The sequence below is a fragment of the Ahaetulla prasina genome, chromosome 4, assembly GCF_028640845.1.
Source record: "Ahaetulla prasina isolate Xishuangbanna chromosome 4, ASM2864084v1, whole genome shotgun sequence".
Taxonomy (NCBI): Eukaryota; Metazoa; Chordata; class Lepidosauria; order Squamata; family Colubridae; genus Ahaetulla; species Ahaetulla prasina.
In genome coordinates, this window is record NC_080542.1 from 52,703,885 (window position 1) to 52,726,374 (window position 22,490).

At 36.3% G+C, this 22,490-nt stretch overlaps 1 protein-coding gene across 2 annotated transcripts in view; it reads left to right on the forward strand.

Moving 5' to 3' along the window:
- The window catches only part of POLR1A (RNA polymerase I subunit A), a 53,751-nt gene that overhangs the window by 14,946 nt on the left and 16,315 nt on the right, over positions 1–22,490 (forward strand). For both annotated transcript variants that reach the window (XM_058183398.1, XM_058183399.1), the window contains exons 11-28: positions 245–367; positions 786–1,013; positions 4,311–4,565; positions 7,436–7,627; positions 8,580–8,729; positions 9,111–9,294; positions 11,718–11,800; positions 11,892–12,050; positions 12,790–12,888; positions 13,073–13,225; positions 13,412–13,494; positions 13,651–13,816; positions 14,776–15,000; positions 15,122–15,336; positions 16,088–16,255; positions 18,346–18,481; positions 20,149–20,306; positions 21,504–21,639. In XM_058183398.1, coding sequence (XP_058039381.1) covers positions 245–367; positions 786–1,013; positions 4,311–4,565; positions 7,436–7,627; positions 8,580–8,729; positions 9,111–9,294; positions 11,718–11,800; positions 11,892–12,050; positions 12,790–12,888; positions 13,073–13,225; positions 13,412–13,494; positions 13,651–13,816; positions 14,776–15,000; positions 15,122–15,336; positions 16,088–16,255; positions 18,346–18,481; positions 20,149–20,306; positions 21,504–21,639 — 2,913 coding nt within the window. The remainder of the gene's footprint in view (positions 1–244; positions 368–785; positions 1,014–4,310; positions 4,566–7,435; positions 7,628–8,579; positions 8,730–9,110; positions 9,295–11,717; positions 11,801–11,891; positions 12,051–12,789; positions 12,889–13,072; positions 13,226–13,411; positions 13,495–13,650; positions 13,817–14,775; positions 15,001–15,121; positions 15,337–16,087; positions 16,256–18,345; positions 18,482–20,148; positions 20,307–21,503; positions 21,640–22,490) is intronic.

The following is a 22,490-nucleotide window of genomic DNA, read 5'->3' on the forward strand; positions in this document are numbered from 1 at the left end:
AGAATTGTGTTAGCTTTCGTTAGTCCTATCCCTTACAGAATTTCCACAAAACACATGTTAATAACATTAATAACTAATTTTTATTTTACCCTCAAATCTGATAATCTCCAGTGGCTTCATGTACTTGAAAGTAAAGTTCAAAGCATTTCTTTGGATCTTTCTACTAGAAAGATAATTTTTCAGAATCTTCAAAGTGATATGAATCTATTTCTGTTTGTATCTTTTTTGCTGTCCTTGTTGAAAGATTCTTGAAAAAAAGAATGGCCTGTTTCGTAAACATATGATGGGAAAGAGAGTGGATTATGCTGCCCGGTCAGTCATTTGTCCTGACATGTACATTCAGACAAATGAAATTGGCATTCCTATGGTAAGGATATATTTTTTAATTATTATTTCCTATTCTGATATATTCTTATTATTAAGAAAACAATTATTTTATCTTAAGGCTGCCTGTTTCTTGTCTCCCCAAAAATTTATCTCCCTATTTGAAAACTATTGCCAGGAATATTTTAAAAATGATTAAATGTTGAGAGAAATGCAGGCAAAAGAAGGATTTATGGGAAGGTGGATGGCCACAACCAGAAATACGTACAGCTAGGTGCAATTACCATATTTAGATGTTACATTGGTTATGTATGAGAATCAGGTTTATGAGAGTTAATAATCCTCATTAGTAATGTGGAATACTGGAAGTGATTCCTACAAGAGAAAGATGACTGTATTTTTCTTAGAATGATGAAAATGTAAACAATGTTTTCTTTTTTGCCTCTTTTCTTCTCTTGCAGGTATTTGCTACTAGATTGACCTATCCTCAACCTGTCACACCCTGGAATGTCCAAGAATTGAGGCAAGCAGTCATAAATGGGCCAAATGAGCACCCTGGGGCTTCCATGATTATCAATGAAGATGGGTCTCGTACAATATTGAGTACAACTAGCCAGACTCAGAGGGAAGCCATAGCTAAGCAACTTTTAACCCCTTCCACTGGAGCACCAAAACCAGGGATAAAAATTGTGAGTGGTGTCCAAATCTAGTTATCTATATTATTTATATTGAGATATACATGGCATGTGTATGTTAGAGATACTGACAATCCAATCCTCTATTGAGATTACAGGTAGTTCTTAATTTACAATGGTTCATATAGTGACTGTTCGAAGTTACAATGGCATTGAAAAAAGTAGTTTAAGACCATTCTTCATATGACCATTGAAGCATCCCCATGATCACCTGATCAAAATTAAGACACTTGGCACCTGACTCACATTTATGACGGTTGCAGTATCCCAGAGTCATGTAATCAATCACCGTGTGTGACCTTACAGGCGAAGTCAATGGGGAAGCCAGATTCAATTAACAACTGTTACTAACTTAACAACTGCAGGGATTCACTAAACAACCATGGCAAGAAAAGTCATAAAATAGCGCAAAATTCACTTAACAACTGTCTCACTTAGCAAGAAAGATGTTGGGCTCAATTGTGGTCATAAGTTGAGGACTACTTGCATATTTACTTAGATGTTTGCTTTAGATATTTTGATTATTGTACTTAATATCTTCATTTGGAGATATCACTGGTTCAGGCTATATTATAGCATCTGGTGATGTAAAAGCAGGGGAGGCAGGTATTTTGGCGTTCCTTAGGTTGTCTCTTGCTTCTCCCTCGTTGTGCTATCCTTCAGCAAAGCTAATTGTACGGGATAGGATATGCATAGCATAACCGTAGGTTTGACTGTCTTAATTATGAGGGTTGGCCACAGATCTCTGATAGAACAACATTCCTGTAAAGCCATACAAAACTTTTATGCATAAGAGAGGTTTTGAATTCCCAAATCCACACTAATGGTGCATTGCAGGCTGGATGGTGGAGTTTGCTTCATGGACTGGTAGATTCTCTCTTGCAGCAATAAGATACACTAAGTATCTTTTTTTAATATTTTAAGGTTTGTCTTGTCTGTTATCTTATTAAGAAAGCCAACCTGATGTATACAACCCAAACTTGTCTGAGTGTGAAGGGAGAGCTTACCTCACAGAAGTATGCCCATCTGTTTTTTGTGTAGGGTATCATCCATAATGCTGGGTCAGTGCAATCGAGTTTGATATTTTCATCCGAGACCATTCCCTCATTCTGCATGTGAGAGCCTGTTTCTGAAATTAGGCCTTAGGGATCAATTGGTATTGTTGCTATTGTACCAGCCTCCATATTTGCTTTATCTCATGAGCAGCTTGATGCTGTAGCTGACTTGACAGTAGATTTCTCAAGTGTTGAGAATGTTGGCCATCTTCTTTGGACCCATAATCTGAATCAACTGAAGAACATAATGCATAGTTACTTTGGCATAACTATTGGCATAACATTATCTTCAAACCCAATTTAATATATAGGTATATAGGTGAAAGACATAGTTAAATAGAGATTAAAAAGAGAAAGCTCTCAAAATGCCTGCAAAAAAATTAATTGATGGTCTTTACATTTCCAATAAAAACTCTTCATAAAAAACACTGAAAATGGTTTGCTTTAAAATCATTAAACTTTTTTGAAAAACAAAAGAAACAGAAAAGTAAGAAAACAAAAAAGTAAGAAAAAATAAAATCCAATTAATCTTTAAATTTAAATAATAGTAATCACACAATATGGATCATAAATCAAAGTAGAACAGTGACAACAAATTCTACCCTGTTTCCCCCAAAATAAGAGATCCCCTGTTAATAAGCCCAATCAGGCTTTTGAACGTATGGAAATAAGACCGAGCGCTTATTTCAGGATTCAAAAAATATAAGACAGGGTTTTATTTTTGGAGAAATACGGTATCTAAATCAGACATCCAAGATTTAAATGTTAAAACTTTGTAGGAAGAAAAACTCACATTTTCATTGTGTTGCAAGCCCAGATAATCATTTCCATATTAAATTCTGTATCAGATGTAGTTTTCATCTATAAGATTTTTTTTAGACTTTGTGCAGCACAACTAAGAAACAATGGTATACTGCTTTCAGCAACAACTATAAAGTATTCTATAATTAAAGCAAGTTTAGTACACTTTAGAGGAGTGTAAAAGTTAGTAATATTGGATAGAAAATGGTAATTTAGGAAGAGAATTCAACTTTTAGAATGTTTCATTCTATTATAATAAGCTTCACTATATTGCTATCAAACATGGAAAAATTATAGATTTTTCATTTTACATTTTTAGTAGTTTTTAGGAAATACAAGTTTTAGCAATATATATTTGAGTAATGATATGATAGAATGTTGTATATCAGTAAGTGATTTTCATTGAAAATTTAAGATTTTCTTCCATTGAAATTTCCATTGTTACATATAAGAGAAACATTGAAAATCGTGTGTGTTCTCTAATTCACAATTTTTACTTTGAATAGATTGGGCCAGAATAAATTCTCAAATGCTTTGAGAACTTAAAGCATTATCTTGCTGATATGAAAATGGCATGTAGTCACTTCCATATTTTCTGTTCTCCTCAAAAAATTTTTTTCTCACATTAATCTTTTGATTTTGGGAGGGTTTACCAGGAAGGAGATTCTTTGGAGGAGGAAAGGCAAAGAATATCACGTGGGCAATCCTTCCCGTGTATTTCCTCCATTTTTATCTTTTTGATTTTTGATATTTTTGTTATGAAGAACTTTAATTAGCTCTTCATAACCTTTCCAATTGATTATGAGCAAAGCTTGTCATTGCTTCCAGGACAACCTGAAATAAAGCCTTGCTAAAGAATTTGTATTCAGCTTATTGCTTGCTCTAGGTTTCTTAGCATTGAAGCAGAATTAGGGGAAATCAGATCCAGCCACAAGAAAGTCATATTCTTTCAAAAAGTAGAATGAGGAGGAAGTCCTGTCTTATACCCCAGCATGAAAAATGTCATAATCAGTTGGCTGAACAGGCATTCAAGAATTGTTTGTAGAAAAGAGAGTTTATATTTTACTTTATGGAATGAAAACTTATATTATAGGTTTTTACCTGGCTTTTATGCTGGAATAATAAGGCCCTAAAGAGTTTTCTGAAAGATCTTGGAGTAACGATGCCTAGATAAGTAACACTGCGTTGAATAACAGTTAGGTTTGTCCATTTCAGCCTTTCACCGGTCTGATGATTCCATGTGTTAAGTCTAGGTTTTCTTACATTGCTTGGGAGTTCTGGGATTTGTAGTACCAGTATACCTGGGAGGCTGTTTGTCTAATAATCTGTTTATCTTTGTTGCTTTTTCCTTAGTGTGGTTTTCCCTTTAGTCCACTGCAATTTCTAATTATCTTTGAAAGGAACCATTTATATAATTGAACTTTGTTTTTGTCAGGTGTGCCGCCATATTAAGAATGGTGATATCCTTCTGCTGAACCGACAACCCACCCTTCATAGACCCTCCATCCAAGCCCATCGAGCAAGAATACTTCCTGGAGAGAAAGTTCTGAGGCTTCACTATGCCAACTGCAAAGCCTATAATGCTGATTTTGATGGTGATGAGATGAATGCTCATTTCCCTCAGAATGAGCTGGGCCGAGCCGAAGCCTATGTATTGGCCTGTACAGACGAACAGTATCTGGTTCCTAAGGTAAATTGTTAAACATGGTATAAATAGTCATTGATGATGTATACCATTTTCCATATTTGTTTTTCAGCCACTTAGTGATTTTGAATTTAATTAATGGTGGTTTTGACAGCTTGTTAGTGTCAGGATGCAATAGATCTTGGCAAAGAAGTAATTTGTTGCCTCCATCATCATCATCATCATCATCATCATCATATTCCTACTGTGGAATCAAGTGCAGGATCCCAATAATCAAGGTTCACTGCAGTAATTATTTATTCTTTGTACACTATAGACAAAAGCACGCACTTATATTTGTACATTTTAGGAAAGGAAGAAAAAATGATGGTCATACTTATACATAGATAATAAATGACATAAGAATAAACATTTCATAATTAGAAAGGCTCAGGTTACTTTCTTGCCCTTCTACTGTTGATATCCTCTTTTTGAATAGCATAAAATCAGTGGCCGGCCTGTTTTGCAAGATTGCTGTTATTAGCTATTTCTGCCTCTCATTTAGGAGAGCTATAGTGCTTGAAGTCTTATTTATATATTTTGTAACTATATAAGCCAGGTTTTTTTTATCTTAAGATAAGCAATTGATGTATCAATTATAATGATAGTGAGAAGTACCTCAATGAGGTACCAGTTTCTGTGCATTCGCTTGGGCTTGTGATGAGCGTGATTTTGGATAACTGGTACTTCATGAAATGAGGTTAAACAACCGACTGTGCAGGAGCTTGTGAGGCATGTTCTGGAAAGTGTGGAGTAATTTCCACACAACAAATACCATCGCTTTAGTAAGTACAGTGGAGTTTGTACATCATTGAGCTTTATTATTTGTGTGTCATTTTTATTTCATGGTAGGAAAAAGCATGTATTTTTGTCTCAACAACAAAATACTTGTGCACAATTGTGTCCCAGCAAAATTGCCCTTTGTTTCCACCCTGTATAAAGTTTGGTGGGTATAGCCTCAATATACAAGAATAGTTGCCCTTTCTGATTGAGGCTGAGTGGTTTATGTATTGGGATAGTTTATAGAGTACTTCCTATGAAGCTTGTTTTAAACTCAGACTCCAATTTATTCTCTCTCTGTAGCATAGAAAGACTCCAGATAGAATTATGGAGTAGTCTAAGGTTAAATAAAAGTTACTGATAGAAAGCCAACTTGGTGATTGTTGCATCCTCCATCTCAGTAATTGTAAACAGACCACAATTACCAACAGGAACACAGTTTTTATGAGAACCATCACTTTGCTGTGCGGCAGACAGTAAAGAATAAGAATATAATAAATTGAGCTAAATAATAATTACAGGAACCTAAGAATGAAAATTAAATTGCTTGGAGGACTATTGCCTCAAAATCCATTAAATCTTATCTTTGCAGTTCTTCAGGATTTTGTAGTCAGAATTCATCATTATTCTTCTGCACGTTTCCTGGAAAGCTGGACGCAGAAGTAGAACCTCTATTTTAGTAGAGCTTCTGGGGTTTTGGAGCTAGAACTCAGCTCAGGTGACTTAGGTGACCCTAAGTCAGACCTTCAAGCTTTGCACTGCAGTGCCTTTCCACAGAATCTTTTCTCTGATTCATATACTTTACAATACACTCAATCTCCTGATTGCAATTGGTTATATGAGGTAGTCTAATGTAGCCCATTCTGGTCTAGTCACAGTGGTCTGATTCGTCCTTAGGTTTTTGGCGCTGCTTATGTTGAAAAGATTATGCAACAAGTGAGATGTCTTGTGGGATAGAAAAAAATTCAAAGCCTAAAGATATTGGTTGCCCACATACAATTTTATTGGAGAAAACATATTTTTAGTTCCTTTAAATGTTTCTAGAAGGTTTTGGATAACCAGGAGTGCCATGGGACATATGGGGGCAATGTCAGTTGGTATCATCTGAAAAAGCTATCGCCTCTAGAAAGTTAGGAGAGACATGGCCTTAGTCTTCTTCCCACACAGCGCTCCAAACAAACCACACAGTTGCCATGTATAAACCTCTGGGCTAGTGTTTCTGTTCCTGCATAACCTTGGTCATGTAGTTCTTCTATTTGGAGAGTATTCTTCTCTATGGGGACTGCATGTCTTGCATTTATCCCCTTTCTGGGATGAAATTAATATCACAGTAAAATTTAAAATCCACAGTAAAATTTAAAAACTGGGTATTAAATTAAAATCATTAAAACCTTTTAAATCCTACATTAATTTGTTTCTGCTATGTAAAATAACAGGCTGAATGTATCAGATGTTTTGTGAGATTCCTTGAAAACAGGTTGGGCATAAAACAGAATATTTTGGGACAAGATATGTATATTGAAGGCCCAGAAAAATAAAAACTAGTAGATTATAAAACATAGTTGGAGAAAGAAAAAGCAGTTGCTATATTTGGTAGTATGAAAATTCTTGCACTCTCCAATTTGTTTAACAAAACTGAAGAACAAAACAAAAACACCACAATCAAACAAATTGCAGTAGCAGCTTCTATCTTCACCCCTTTTGTCATAAGTATTTGTTTTGAGTGCCAAAAAGTCCAAGTTCTTCCTTGGGTAGCCTTCAATAAGTACTTGATAATCAGACCATTCTGAAATGCAGCTGGCATTAGGTGAGGGGTAGCAGCTACCTTGCAAAAAGTAGCAACTTTCTTTTGTGCTAGAAAAAATTAAAAACTTAGATAAATAACAGTCCCTTGAGTAATCTGAAGTTATCCATAATACTCAGTACGTAGCTTGTCCCAAGAAAGAAACTGAGTAAGCTTAATACTTTGTACATGCTCAAGAGTTACTAGCGTACAACATATTGAGTAACTATTCACAGACAATATTCTCTTGGTTTTTAGGAGCCACCAAAGGAGCCACTACTGAACCTACTAATGTATTTACTTGATTCCTCAGGATGGGAAACCCTTGGCAGGATTGATTCAAGACCATATGGTGTCTGGTACTAGCATGACTACGCGAGGCTGTTTCTTCACTCGAGAGCAGTATGTTGAGCTAGTGTATCAAGGACTGATGGACAAAAAAGGAAAAGTAAAACTGCTACCTCCAGCTATTATAAAGCCACGATGCTTATGGTCAGGAAAGCAGGTAGGTTAAAAATATCTTGATTTTTTAAAAATATAAATGGAATGCTGCTTACCCAATCACCAAAGTTTAGTATTTAGTGAACTCTTAACTTCCAAATAAAAAAGAGTTTATTCTTCATTATGTATGTGTTTTGTATTGGTGTATTTACACTCAGTCTTGACTCTTGGGTATATTTCTTACATTCCTCTGACTTAATTATATGAAAAAATGTAACATTAATGTTGTTAGTTGAAAGACAACTTGAAAGATTACCCAAATTACCCATGTTTTCTGGTGTAATTTAATATTTATGAATATAATAATATAAGGATAGCAGTCGGGACCTTTTTACTCCCTAACAGTGAAATCTGCTCCAGTTGTGAATCGAATCAGACACAACGTTACTCTCTCTTCCATCATCCCATTTGTTTTAGATTTTTAAACACTTTCTTGATTGTGCTTGGAAACTTAATAGCTAAAACTAATTTTGTTTCTTTATATGTTTTTTATTTCATTTGGAATTTCATTTCATTGGTTACTTTTCATGTTTGTTTCTCTTTTTAAAATTTATTTGTCGTCTTGAACCATTTTCCTTTAACTTTTGAATAACTCTCATATTATCTGTTCTTTCATTCTTTACTGATATTATCACCCTCTTATTCACATATTCTCCTGCTTTTCCTTCTCCTATTCCCCATCATGCCTGTTTCATTTCCCCACCTTATTTTTCTTCCAATTGTGGCCTTTTGAGTAGATTTCATATTTTCTGTTTTGTAGTTTTCATTCTCATATTAGATGTTTTGTAATGATTTTCCATGTTGGAATAGCACTGTTGCCCTTGTATGATTTATTATTTATGTGGTCTGATAAGTGTTTTGCTCTGCTGTTTCTTCACAGATGAAAAATATGCATATAAATATAGTAGTATGTCTTTCATGTTTAAGCTATATTTGTGTCCTGTGTTGTTCTTTAGGTTGTTTCTACTTTGTTATTAAATGTAATTCCAGAAGATCACATTCCACTAAATCTATCTGGGAAAGCTAAGATCAGCGAAAAAGCCTGGACAACGGCATCTGCCTGTAGAATTCATAGATCGGAACTTGACTCTATGTGTGAATCTCAGGTAGGAATCAAATATGGAAAAAATGTAAGCTATTGGCACTAGCCAAATGGACTTCATGGCTATTGAAACCTATCCTGAGGGTGCTTTGGATCTTGTCTGCCATAACATGGAACTTGTTGAAACAGAATTTGGAGGAAGGCATCATCCTTTTAATTTAATTGCTTACCAGCCAGCTGGGTGAAAAATCTTTTTCATGATTAAAATGTAATTGTTTCATTAATCTTTATTTAGCAGTTATTTGTTTAGTTTTTCAGACTTTTTTTAAACTGGAGCATTTGTATACAAATTTGTATGAATGGATCTGATTCCTTCAGTCTAGATTCAGGCAAGATTTAATGATAAATCTAATGATTTAATGATAATTTCTTTTGCATCTGACAGGTTCTTATTAGAAATGGAGAACTGCTCTGCGGGGTCTTGGATAAAGCTCAATATGGGAGCTCTGCCTATGGTTTAGTCCACTGTTGCCATGAGGCTTATGGGGGTGAGACTAGTGGGAAGTTGCTAACTGCTCTGGCTCGAATCTTCACTGCCTATCTACAGTTCTACAGGGGTTTTACAATGGGTGAGTAAAACTAACCCTTCTCATCCTTAAAACTGGGGTAAGCAACCTTATTCAAAAGAGAAAAGAGTAAAAAAAGGTTTTTAAAAATAAGGCAGAACGTTCTCTGCTAGCTTCCCACAGAATCAGTGGTGGGATTTAAGTAATTTAACAACCGGTTCTCTGCCCTAATGATTTCTTCCAACAACCAGTTTGCCAAACTGCTCAGAAAGTTAACAACCGGTTCTCCCGAAGTGGTGCGAACTGGCTGAATCCCACCACTGCACAGAATCAATGGGAAAGGGCCAAGTTGCTCTGGTAAGCCCCCCAACCCAGTCTTTCTTTGCTCGTATTCACCACACCCTCCTTACCACTTCACTCACTTGCACTCACTTGCCCTCCTTCCTCAACCTCCCTGTTCTTGAGGGAGTCCCTTCCTTCCCCAGCTCTCTGCACATGCACCATGTGCTCTTCTCTCTCATACATGCACACATCCCATACCTTCTTTTCCTGCTATCCCTGCGCTTGGGTCACATTGCAGCACCCACCAACTTACACGTGGCCTGCAGCATGTCTCCCAAGATCTCTTTCACTCACGCACATGCACACACACACACACACATGGCACCCCACACTCCTTACCTTGAGTCCCTCTGCTTCCCACTTTATGATCCGCGTGTTTTGGTGTTATGATGACAAGAAAATTGCCTGGATTATCATCACTAAGCAATGTGGTCACATCATGTCATATGTTATGGCCACATTGCTTAATGAGAGCAATCCCAGTCGCAATTACTGTCATAACTTTAGGATTTACAAGGTAGATCAGACTATGCAACCAATTCCATATACAGACTGTACTCAGTTAACAACCTCTCATTTAGTGACAATTCAGAATTGTGCTGAATAAGCTGTACTATCAGTTCTCTGCACACAGATGATTGTGATCTAGGTGCTTAGCAACCATTGTGCTTAGGATGGTTAAAGCGTCTCATGTCGTGTCATTGCCATTTGTGATCATTTCTGCCAGTTTCCCAAAAATAAGTCAATAGGAAACAAGTGGGGAAGGTCAAAAGTCTACCCCAACTGGTAACAATCACTCCCAGCCCCCTTGTGTTACGCAATTCTGGGCATGTTTGCACCCTTCCATACTGACAGCCAGTTTCAGCCTCATCATCCTTACACCCTGCTAGCCACTGATGCAGTCTTGCATACCTGCTGAAGACTGGCAACCACCCATATTCACTTGCATCACACCTGCTATCCACACAGCCTTCTTTCTTTGCCTAGTAAAAGATACTTGCCTGCCTGTCGGCCTGTTTGTCAACCATCTGAAACATGCAACTTTCTGCTTGTTCACCCTCTGACTGTGGTTGTTGGAAGTCAGCCGGAGATTGTGTGGAGGTCCTCACTTAAGAACCTATGATCATCACTTAACAATGACAATAGGATTGTGGTCACTAAGCAATGTAGTCATGGGACATGGTACTTTATCATTGCATTGCAAATTTAAATATACTTCCCTCTCCTTCACTTTAAGTTTGTGAATGACAGAGGAACCCGCCTAAGGCATTTTCTCAAATTATTTATTGGAATGGGCTTAAGCCCCATTTGTGTGACTGTTGTCTTGGTCCTGACATTGCCTCCTGTATGTGCACATTCATATCGCAGACAAACAGAGCTCTGATGTCACCACAGACATTCTGTATGTATTTATCCATTCATTTGTTTGTGTGTCTAAGGTATGTATATGTGATTCTAAACTTTTGTGACAAATATAGAACCAACAGATAGATGCATCCTGATGCCAAACATTGCAGGATACTCTCTTAAAGAACTAGGAGATTCTAAGTTTATACATGTTATACAACAACTAGGGAAACAATTCTGATAGATGTGACTGATGGCAGTTTTTGCCACTGAGTAATTATAAGCCAGTGGCATAACCTTGCTTGGCTTGAAGCGCTACTAGCTACCACCAGCAATTACGTTAATAATTGGGAGGAGGGAGAATATTTTCCATAGAAAGAAACCTTTCTATGTAATACAGCAAAAGAATTATAACAGAAAACATTTTAAAATTGGAAAATAATACAACAATGAGAAATAACAAAACATGGAAAAATTTGCGATTTCTGTTTAAATAATTTGTCAAAGCTTATGCAATAAAACATTTAAAACAATAAATAAAAAGACATCTGAGTGTATGTTCTAGTATTTATTTTTATTTATTACTCTTTTTGTGCTGCTCTCTCCAGATTGGCTCTGAGAGGCATTATTACATGAATGTGCTTATCATCATAGCATCAATTATTGCAAATATTTGTATCCGCCCTGGTGTAATGCAGTTTGTATCATGGTGGCTTACTTACAACATTAACAATAATAAAAACAAAATACATTACTTTTCTAAAACCTCAAATGAAAGAATTGTCTTTCTATTCTAGGAGTTGAGGATATTTTGGTCAAATATAAGGCAGATCAGAAGAGGTGCAGCATCATTAAGGAAAGTACCAACTGTGGTATAAAGGTAAGCTCATGCTTTGGAGTATGGTGGGTGAATGATCTGTCTTCATCAAGAAAGTAGTGTTATATTCTCTTTAAAAAATTGAACTTTTCAGGCCATTAGAGCTGCATTTAATCTATCCCAAACCTCGTCCTGTGAAGAACTTCGAAGTAAATGGCAGGATGCCCATCTTCAGAAAGATCAGAGAGATTTTAACATGATTGATTTAAAGTTCAAAGAAGAAGTCAACTGTTGCAACAATGAGATCAATAAGGTTTGTTTTACAAATTTGAGAAACCTTCTACTTTATTTTTAACATGAATTTAGATTTTGGAAATGTTTTTAATAGAAAGTGTGTGTTCTTATTTCTTTGTGGAAAATACGTATATTTCCATGAGCTGTATATCTTGTAGACATAACAGAACATCTGCTCTATGCTCTGTGAATGTGCAAAAATGTGCAAAAAAGCTTGTATGCATACATTGATTTAGAGGATTTTAAAGATTAATATATAATTGAAACCAGAATTTACATTTATCACTGACTGAAAACCCCTTATAAATGTTTGTATAATACAGAAAGAAATGAACAGGTTTGATGATTAGATAAAATAGAAGGAAGAGACTTTTTATGTAACTTTAGAGAAAAATGTAAATCTACAACTGTAGAAGATTGAAAGTTAATTCTTTATATCCTTTTTTGTTTTGCGTTTTTCTTATATTTTCTCTTTTTTGTAATTTAGTGGTTTTTTTTATTCTTTTTCTTTTTTCGTCTTATCTTTGTTTTAATTTGTATTAATCTTTACTATTGTTTTTAAAACTTTCAATAATATTAAAATTATTTTTTTAAAAATTGAAATAGTTCTGGCTGTAGTTCAGATATATGGATAATTATTGCTCTGTGACTATTTGTTTCTGTGATACCTCATTAGAACATCTCTCTTTGCTCTCCCATGTTCTCTGGGTAGATTTGCCATGGCTTAAACTAACTTTTATTTTTGCTGAAAACTCTAGGTGTGCATGCCTCTTGGGCTTCACCGAAGTTTCCCAGATAATAATTTGCAGTTGATGGTACAATCAGGAGCCAAAGGATCTACTGTGAATACTATGCAGGTATATATTTATTTATCAGTGGTATAAAGCCATTAAAACAGTATTTATGGATCCATTTCTAACTGTCCGATGCTGTCATATTAGAAAATTAATCATCTATTGTGTCTAAAAGAGGTTTATCTAATTATAGCTGTGGTGTTTTTACATTAACATTTATGCCTTCGTTATTTCTCTTGCCTTGAAGATTTCTTGCTTGCTGGGCCAGATTGAATTAGAAGGTCGAAGGCCTCCTTTGATGGCATCTGGAAAATCATTGCCATGTTTCCAGCCATATGACTTTTCCCCCAAATCAGGAGGATTTGTAGCTAGTAGATTTCTTACTGGCATCAAGCCTTCAGTAAGTGATATATACTGATTCCTCTTCTCTGAAATTTGTTTCTGTCATACAATATGTTTATCAAAAAATATGCAATATTCAAAGTAATAATTTTAGTTCCTGTTTGGCTTTTTAAAAGGCTAGTATGCTATTGTCTGCTCATAAGGGGAAAATGTATTTTACTCACAGAGGATCTATGTTTTCTAGGAATTCTTCTTCCACTGTATGGCTGGTAGGGAAGGTCTGGTGGATACTGCAGTTAAAACCAGCCGATCAGGATATCTTCAAAGGTAAAAATGTCTCTTAAAGTCCTTTAGCTTGTAACATCATTTCTGCCTAATTTAAGTAGCTTTAGGATAAAAAACAAACAAAAATAAAATATAGGATTGTGTGTAGTCCTATAATTCTAAATGGCTCTTCCTTCATGTGTGGCTGTTCTCAAATAGGTGTATCATAAAACATTTAGAGGGACTGATTGTTCATTATGACATGTCTGTACGAGATAGTGATGGCAGTGTGGTTCAGTTTCTGTATGGAGAAGATGGACTGGATATCCCTAAGACACAGTATTTGCACCCCAAACAATTTCCTTTCATTGCAGATAATCACAAGGTAAGTTTGGATATAATAAGGAAGTATATTAGGTTAGGCTGTTATGAAAATAAGAAATATAAGACTATCTTAAAAGAATTTTTCATTATGGGATATGAAAGAAATGAGGAAGGAAAGATGTATTACTTTTTCCAGAAGCTTCATTTCTGGCATAATCCTGTCATAATAGTACTTATAAACCAGTTCTCCCTTTTGGCTCATTAGTTTCACCCTGCAATCCTACATGCTGGATTGTTCAAGTTGTTGGCCACAAGCTGAAATTGTTTAATCTGACTTGCATCATTGAGACTTGGTTGGATAAGGTCAGAAGGTCCAAAAAGTGTCTAACTGGGTTTTAAATGCTTCCCCAATGTGAAATGAAAATGATTCTCTGGGGAATTTGACTGTGACCTGACATCCTCCTCTGGAGGTGACTGGATCTGAGGCCCTGTTTTGAAGTTCAGCTTCGTAGATAACCAGGAGATGCTGCTGGTATACCATACACCCTACTGACTTCACTACTAGGGTTGTAGTTAATTTTGTGCACTTTTTGATGCTTTGGGATTTCTGAAATCTGGAGTTAGAGTTGACTTGGAATATCATGGCCTTCAAGACAACATGTGCATATTTCAAGTTCATAAAATCTGCTTCAGGGTAGTTGGAATGTGATCTCAAGGTAGAGGTCATAACTATGATTTCCATTTTTTATGGTCAGATCATTTTTTGGTCATTATAAGAATAATTAGCTCCATTGTGGTGGTAAACGACTGGATATGATGGTCTGGTTAAAGTATAGGCTATATAGGTTTTTAGGGAGTACTTTTATATCATCACTGTGGGTTGAGGGCACTCCTTTATACAGTGATACCATTGCTTTCTGTCTGAATAATTTTAACATACTGATGGGGAATGTACTTATACTTTGAAAGATGGGAGAATACTCGACCTTCAAAAAATTTGATTTTGTGCATTTGTTATAGGTGATTTGGAAATCTAAGCATTTAGATGAAGCTATGCCAAAAATGAATCCTCAGCAAGCTTCTAAGCAGTTTAAATTAGTCAAGAAATGGCAAGCAAAGCATCAACACTCTTTGAGAAGGAAAGGAGGCTTTTTGCTGTTTTCCCAAGAAATGTTGGCTGATATGAAAGCTGAGATCTCTACAGAAGGAATATCTGTATATGGCCGAGATCCTGCAGCTCTTAAGGTTATTCCATAATTGATAAATATATCTTTCATTACTTATTGAACTATATTGTAATATTCAAATAAATAATTCACCAGTCTCAAATGCTCATTTCCTTTTTTAATTCTGGTATCCATTACAGCTGTTAAATATGTGGTATGAGCTGAATGAAAAAACCCGCAGGAAGTATCGGAAGAGGGCAGCAAGGTGTCCTGATCCTAGCCTTTCAGTCTGGCGGCCAGATATTTATTTTGCATCAGTGTCTGAAACATTTGAAAATGAAGTTAAGACTTTCCTTGGAGAGTGGGATGCTCAGAATAGGCTTAACTATAGCAAATCTGAACTTTCTTCACAGAGGTAGTAAATTCATTTATGTTGATCTATTAATGCTTCTTGTTTAGAGTCTAGCATGTCACAGCTATGTTTTATCTCTCTTCTAAGAAACACTGGATTTCTGTCATAGAATAATAACATAAAACCTCATTGACTTGAGGTTTTCAGTTTGTATCAATCCATTTATTATTATAGCAACTTTTTCATCCATTAAGAAATTATTTTAGTCTCTAAACAGATTGCTCAAATCTAAAAGATTAAGGTTATAAGCTTTCTTAACAAGAGAGTACTTCTTTTGATAAATTTTGTTAATCAAAAATTAAGTAATGAATTTCATCCTTGCTCCTTTCTTTCCATACAATTGCCTTTTTAAGGAATAACTATTGTAATGAAGAGGCTGTGATTGTTGTTAATTCCTTTTGTAAGTTGGAAATTAAAAAGAGATGATGCTTCATTAAATCTTGAGAGAGAGAAACATAAAAATGAAGTGTGTGTTTATCCATTTTTTTTAACAAAGCAAACAAACGCAAATTTTTTTGGATGTAAGCCAAGCCAATTTCAGTGGGGCTTGCTCTTAGATCAGGGTTAGGTTAAAGTATGAGAAACAAATTAATTAGATGAAGCATGATTTGATGTATAGACGAGGAAATAAAGCATTAAGATCTTGTCCTTTGTGGGTGGATGCAATTTGAACTCTATGTTTGAAAGTAAAATTGCTGCACCAGGTTATGGGCTTATTTCACACAAACAGATGATGATAATACTGTGTCTTTAGATTACAGGAGCTGCTCTATTTAAAATGGCAACAATCACTCTGTGACCCCGGAGAAGCTGTGGGACTTCTTGCTGCTCAGAGTATTGGGGAACCCTCCACTCAGATGACCCTGAATACCTTTCACTTTGCTGGAAGGGGTGAAATGAATGTTACTCTTGGTATCCCAAGGTAAGATAGCATCTCATCTTTTTTTAATGGCTTTACTGTTCCAAAATGCATACATCCCATTCTCTTACCATGCTTTATTACCAATTAATATAACATGGGGAGAAAAGTACTGTGTTTCTCCAAAAAAAAAGGCCGGGTCTTATTTTCTTTTGACCCCCGAAAAAGCAGCTAGGCCTTCTTTTTGAGGGCTCTAATTAATGACTCATCTTGCAGTGTTGGCACTGACAGTCCACCCAGCAGGTGCCCGCTCCTGGCCCACTTCTGCGGCCTCTTGCCACCATTCACGTATCACCCCAGCCTCCATTTCGCCTTCAGATGCCTGCCGGAAAGCATCTGCAGCTGATAACAGAGCTCCAGATTGACCCAGAGCTCTGTTATCGGCTGCAGATACCTTCTGGGATGCATCTGAAGCAAAATGGAGGCCAGGGCGATGCATGTGAGTGGCGGCAAGCAGCCGCCGAAGAAGGCGAGACAGGTATCGGGGTGTGCAAGGCCTGGTAAGTAGGGCAGCTCCACCTTCCCCATCCCCACCCTAGCTTACTTTTTACCTGTGTGCCTGGCCCCACCCCTTGCACCCCAGGATGGGCGGGGTTTTAATTAGGGCTAATTTTGTGGATGGGGCTTAATTTGATCGCCTGTGCTCAAAAACGTGATAGGGCTTCTTTTCAATGTGGGTCATCTTTTTGGAGAAACATGGTAGAAGACATGAGACCAGGAATCTGTTTATCCTAAACATCCCTTTTTAACAGCTAATCCACAAACAAGTGAGTGTTTCCATTGGAATAATAAATAAATAAATAAATAAAATAAATTATTTACCATGACAAAATGGTTTTGCTGTTTAATGATAGATTAATTTTGGAATGTGCATAATATAGTTCTCTAGATATTGATAAATTATAGCTTTTATGAATTCTGGCCAATAAGACTAATGGTGAGTAATTGCTATCTAACAGTACCCAAAATTACATATCTTGTTCAATCCTAAAAGAGTTGAGGAAAATATATCTTGTCTCAAGCTTTCAATAACAAGAACAACAATAATAATAGCAATTAATTAAACTTGATAGTGCCCACTTTAAGTCACTTAAATTGGTTTGATTACAGTTGATACTTAGCATAAAACATTGAATAAGAACTCCATTAAAGGTTATTTGATTCAGATTTATTATCACTGCATGTTGATTTGATTTACCGTATATACTCGAGTATAAGCCGAGTTTTTCAGCACATTTTTTGTGCTGAAAAACGTCCCCTCGGCTTATACTCGGGTCTATACGGCTTATACTCAAGTTTTTTTTTTTTAAGCCCCTCGGCTTATACTCGAGTATATACGGCTTATACTCGAGTTTTTTTTCTCTTTCACATTTTACCGGACTGAAGCCCTGCCGGTGCAGTGAGAGGGCGGGGCGCGGGAGCCGCCAGCCTTCTCAGCTGAGGGAGGGAGGGTTTCCCCAACCGGTAGGTGCCTCATTTCCCACCCTCGGCTTATACTCGAGTCCCCAGTTTACCCCAGTTTTTGGGGTAAAATTGGGGACCTCGGCTTATACTCGGATCGGCTTATATTCGAGTATATACGGTATTTAGTAGAAAAGTAGAATACTGCTTTACTTTCTGCTGCTATTATTATTTTGCTACTTCAGATTTTGATAGTTCTGTTGCTTATATAAATGAGTTTCTGCTTTCTAGGGAGAGTGTTTTTAGCCCTATTTAATGATACTGAAGGCAGCAGACAAAGTCAGACTTTGAATGTTTATCTTAGTTTATCTATGACTATCATTAAGTGTTTTATCATTAAGTGTTAAATTTGTACCCTATGACTAACTTTAAGTGTTGTAAGTGTTGTACTTAATGAAGGTATTTTTTCTTTTATGTACACTGAGAGCATATGCACCAAGACAAATTCCTTGTGTGTCCAATCACACTTGGCCAATAAAAAAGTCTAGTCTAGTCTAGTCTAGTCTAGTCTAGTCTAGTCTAGTCTAGTTAGTTATAAGAAGAATAAAGCTGACCAGGTAAAAACCTAGTCACTTATCTTGCTGAGTATTAACTGTCTTTGTGACTAAATGTGTAATACTTCTTTATTAAAGGTTGCGGGAGATTCTGATGGTAGCTAGTGCTAAAATCAAAACTCCCATGATGAGCATTCCTGTCCTTAATATCAAGAAAGCTCACAAAAGGGTGAAAAGGCTCAAGAAGAAGCTTAGCAGAGTGTGCCTAGGTGAGGTAAGTCCTGTATGGGCGGAAGAATCATCATATCAGCTCTGAGGGATTTTTTTTTAAAGTAAATAATATTCTTTCATATTACTTTCTACAGAATGGTTGCAGTTTCCTCAAGATGTGCCACAGGGTGGATTTGATTTAAATTAGTAAAAAGGCTTGATTTAAATCAACTTGGTTTAAATCATAATTTTTAAAGAGCAACTCATTTCTGTTCCGCAGCGGCTTCTCTGACCCGCTGTTGACTCACCGACAGTCCCATTCACTTTAATGGGATGGCTGGTGATGCAGCAGTGACACAACAAGGTGAGGGACGTGGCAGGCAGCAGGGGAGTCGATGCCCGCTAACAGGCACTGCCATCTCTTCAAAGAATCATACTGTTTGTAGTGTAAATAAAATTGCAAAACAATGGAATATTCCTGAACTTTGTTTTATGATTTATCTCATGGTTACTGTGAAGTTGTGTGAATGCATCAATGCAGTGCTTGTTATCTCAGCTTTCAGAGCTTGGATTCATTGAATGAGTTTACAAAAAATGTAAACATTGCAGAATATGCAGCCTCATGCTACATAAGTAAGCTCCATTTCATGCTGAATAAACTAAATTATTAATGTATAATGTATAAATAAATAGAGAACTATCTTTAGATAGATTTTTACTCCAAAAACATTTTATTAAAATAAATTCGATAAAAATCAAAAAAATCCAATTTAAATAAAAAAATCCGACTTTTAAAAAAAATTATCATTGATTTTTATCCACCCTGATGTGCCAATCAGCCTTTCTTTTATTTTTTAGAATTTGGACTAATGGGCTTTAACTGGTTTTCATTTCCCTATTACATTCTAGCTTTGTTTTGCCTAATTTTGCAAAGACTGATTATAAATTCCCAGCATTGAAGCTGCTAGTGACTCAGTACAAAGGAAGTATAGTTAGTGGGTATTAAATAAAAATGCTATTTAGAATAATTTCAATTTGTTACTTAAAATTTGTTTTTTAAACCACATAAAAGTTAATTTTTACTAGTAAGGAATTAATTGAGTGAAAACTTATAGAACCCATTTTTGCTATGCTGTAAAGCACTTGAATTTGAGGTTCCTTACCCAATTGAATCTTAATATTTAGCTCATGGGTAAGAAGATTGCAGGAGTGTGCAAAAGCCTTAGTACCTTTTTCACTTTATCATCTTGAAATTGTAAATTTTCTGTGGAGGATACATTTATCTTTTTTTTTAAAAAAAAAGGTCCATATTCCTCCTCCAGTTTTAAATTTGTGATGTGGACAGATGATTTAGAACAGGGGTGTCAAACTCAAGGCCCGAAGGCCAGATCCAGCCCATGGGGTGCTTAGATCTGGTCTGCGGGGCCACCCTGGAAACAGTGAAGGACCGGCCAGTGGTGCCTCTGCCAGCAAAAATGGCAGGAGGCTGTTGCAGCCGAAAACAGAGTTTAGAAGCCTGTTTTTGCTGGCAGAGCACTCATGCCACCACAGATGCCCCCAACACAAGTGACATTGAGCTGGCCATGCCCACACAGGCCACACACCCCAGGTCAAACACAACCCTGATGCAGCCCTCAATAAAATCAAGTTTGACACCCCTGATTTAGAGAGTGGGAAAGCATGATATTACAAATAGTTAGCATTCATAGGCACTCTTTTTTATTGTTTCAGGTGTTACACAAAGTGAATATTGAAGAAACTTTGTGTTTGGAAGGGACATTAAGCAAGCATCGCATCTACACCATCAGATTTAGTTTTCTGCCTTATGAATGCTATCAAGAAGAAAAATGTGTGAAGCCAAGGGACATCTTACATTTTATGGAGACCAGGTCAGTATCCTCTCCCGACAAGTTTCCAATTGTTAAACACACAGTGAGGAGGAAATTGTGGGGGTCATGAGGGTCGTCATAAATTCTTAGGAGCCCAGAAGCATTGAAGACAGGAGTTTGCTGAGCTTTCACTCCTAGGGTGCCAGGAAAGGAGTCACAAATGGGGCATGGCTAATGAGAGTGAAAGGTACAATACTGGGTAGGAGCAGCTCCTTCAAGCCAGGAGGAAAATATGACACTGAGTTCATTATCTTAGGTAACCACTGCTTTCTTAGGCATGCTCTCTCAATTGTTTCATCATCAATATCATTATTCATTTGGGGAAAGGAGATTCCATGCAAATTAATTTATTAGTTTGCAGAGACACAGCATCACAAATTTTGGAAAACTCTGCCATAAATAATTTTAATAAAAATAGTAAGACTTTGCCATTCTTTTTACTTGATGCATTCAGGACTGCCTGTATAATGAAATTTGTATGGAAGGGCAATGCACAGGCTTTCCAAAATCCGCTCAGATGCCAAGAGAACAAAGAAAACAGAAGTCCAGACCAGAGGAAAAATATCTCTACTCTGACTTTTTTACTTCTTATCACCGCCAATTTTCCCTTTTTCACCTCATTCATACTTGGGTACCACACAAAATTAAAGAGGCCCTCATATTGCCCCACCAAAATGGTTACCTTCCATTATGTTGCTGAAAGAGAATTTGAAATTTATTAGTATGTTTGTGGACTTAAGTGGCAACCTTATTTTTGTTTCTGTCTTTATTTCAGTCTGAGAGAATGAGTGCTATCATTTCCTGAGAAAATGAAGTTAGGCTGCACTCTACCTCCTGTCTCACCCATTTATTTAAGATTGGGGGCTAGCTACTGATTTATACTTACAGTTATAAGTACAGTTTTGCTTTTATAACACTAACTTTTTAAAATGGCATCATTAGTATTGGAATAATTTTTTTTCAATATTATTAAAACACTTTTCTCTTAAGATACAAAAAAAATAGACTTCAGGAGCAGAAGAAAAATATCTAATTTTGCTTTAAAAATGAATAATGTTATAAATAATGAATAATGTTGTTACAAAATGATTTAAAGTTCTCTTTATATTTATCATCTGAACTGATGGATCTAGGAAAGTATGTTGTAACGTTCTATTCCAGAAGCTGTATTCTATTTCTCTTATCCATCCTACCCAGATTCTTTAAAATGTTGCTGGAAACAATTAAAAGAAAGAGTTTAAAGTTGGCATCTTATAACACTGTTAGCACTCGAAAAGCAATTCAGAAAGATTTAGAAGCTGAGGAAGAAATTGGTGCTTCACAAGAAGATCAGGTAAAGATGAAAAAGCCTTAGCTGAATTAGCATTTTAAAACTTTAGTAAGCTGAATGAAAAAATTACATTGATATAAATGCATGTTTAAAATATATCTGTGTTGTTTGTACTCTATGTAGTCTATAGGCCTATAGTAAGTAAATATATAACAATATTTATATATGTGCAGCTTGTTTTTCAGTTACCTTTTTTTTGGGAAATGTTCCATGTCATCCTACACAATTTCATTACATACTATATTTACATATTAATCTAACATATAAACTGATATGTGCAGTCCATATTTCTGGTCCTCTAGGTGGGACTTTCAATGACAATATTCTTACTCAAATACAGGAAGAGAAGGAAGTTTTTCATTCATTCATTTCATTTATTTGATTTTTATACCGCCCTTCTCCCGAAGGACTCAGGGCGGTGTACAGGCAAATAAAAACAGACAAGACAATAATCTATAAAATGCAAAATTAAAAAACTTATTATAATTTGCCTAAAATTTTAAAATATATAGAAATTAAAACCCCGTTTAAAATTAATAATAAAACTATACAATCCATAAAATTTAAGCCAGCCCCGCGCGAATAAAAAGATGCGTCTTCAGTTCGCGGCGAAAGGTCCGAAGGTCAGGTATTTGGCGTAAACCCGGGGGAAGTTCATTCCAGAGTGTGGGAGCCCCCACAGAGAAGGACCTTCCCCTGGGGGCCGCCAGCCGACATTGCTTGGCGGACGGCACCCTGAGAAGTCCCTCTCTGTGAGAGCGTACGGGTCGGTGGGAGGCATATGGTAACAGTAGGCGGTCCCGTAAGTACCCGGGTCCTAAGCCATGGAGCGCTTTAAAGGTCATAACCAAAAC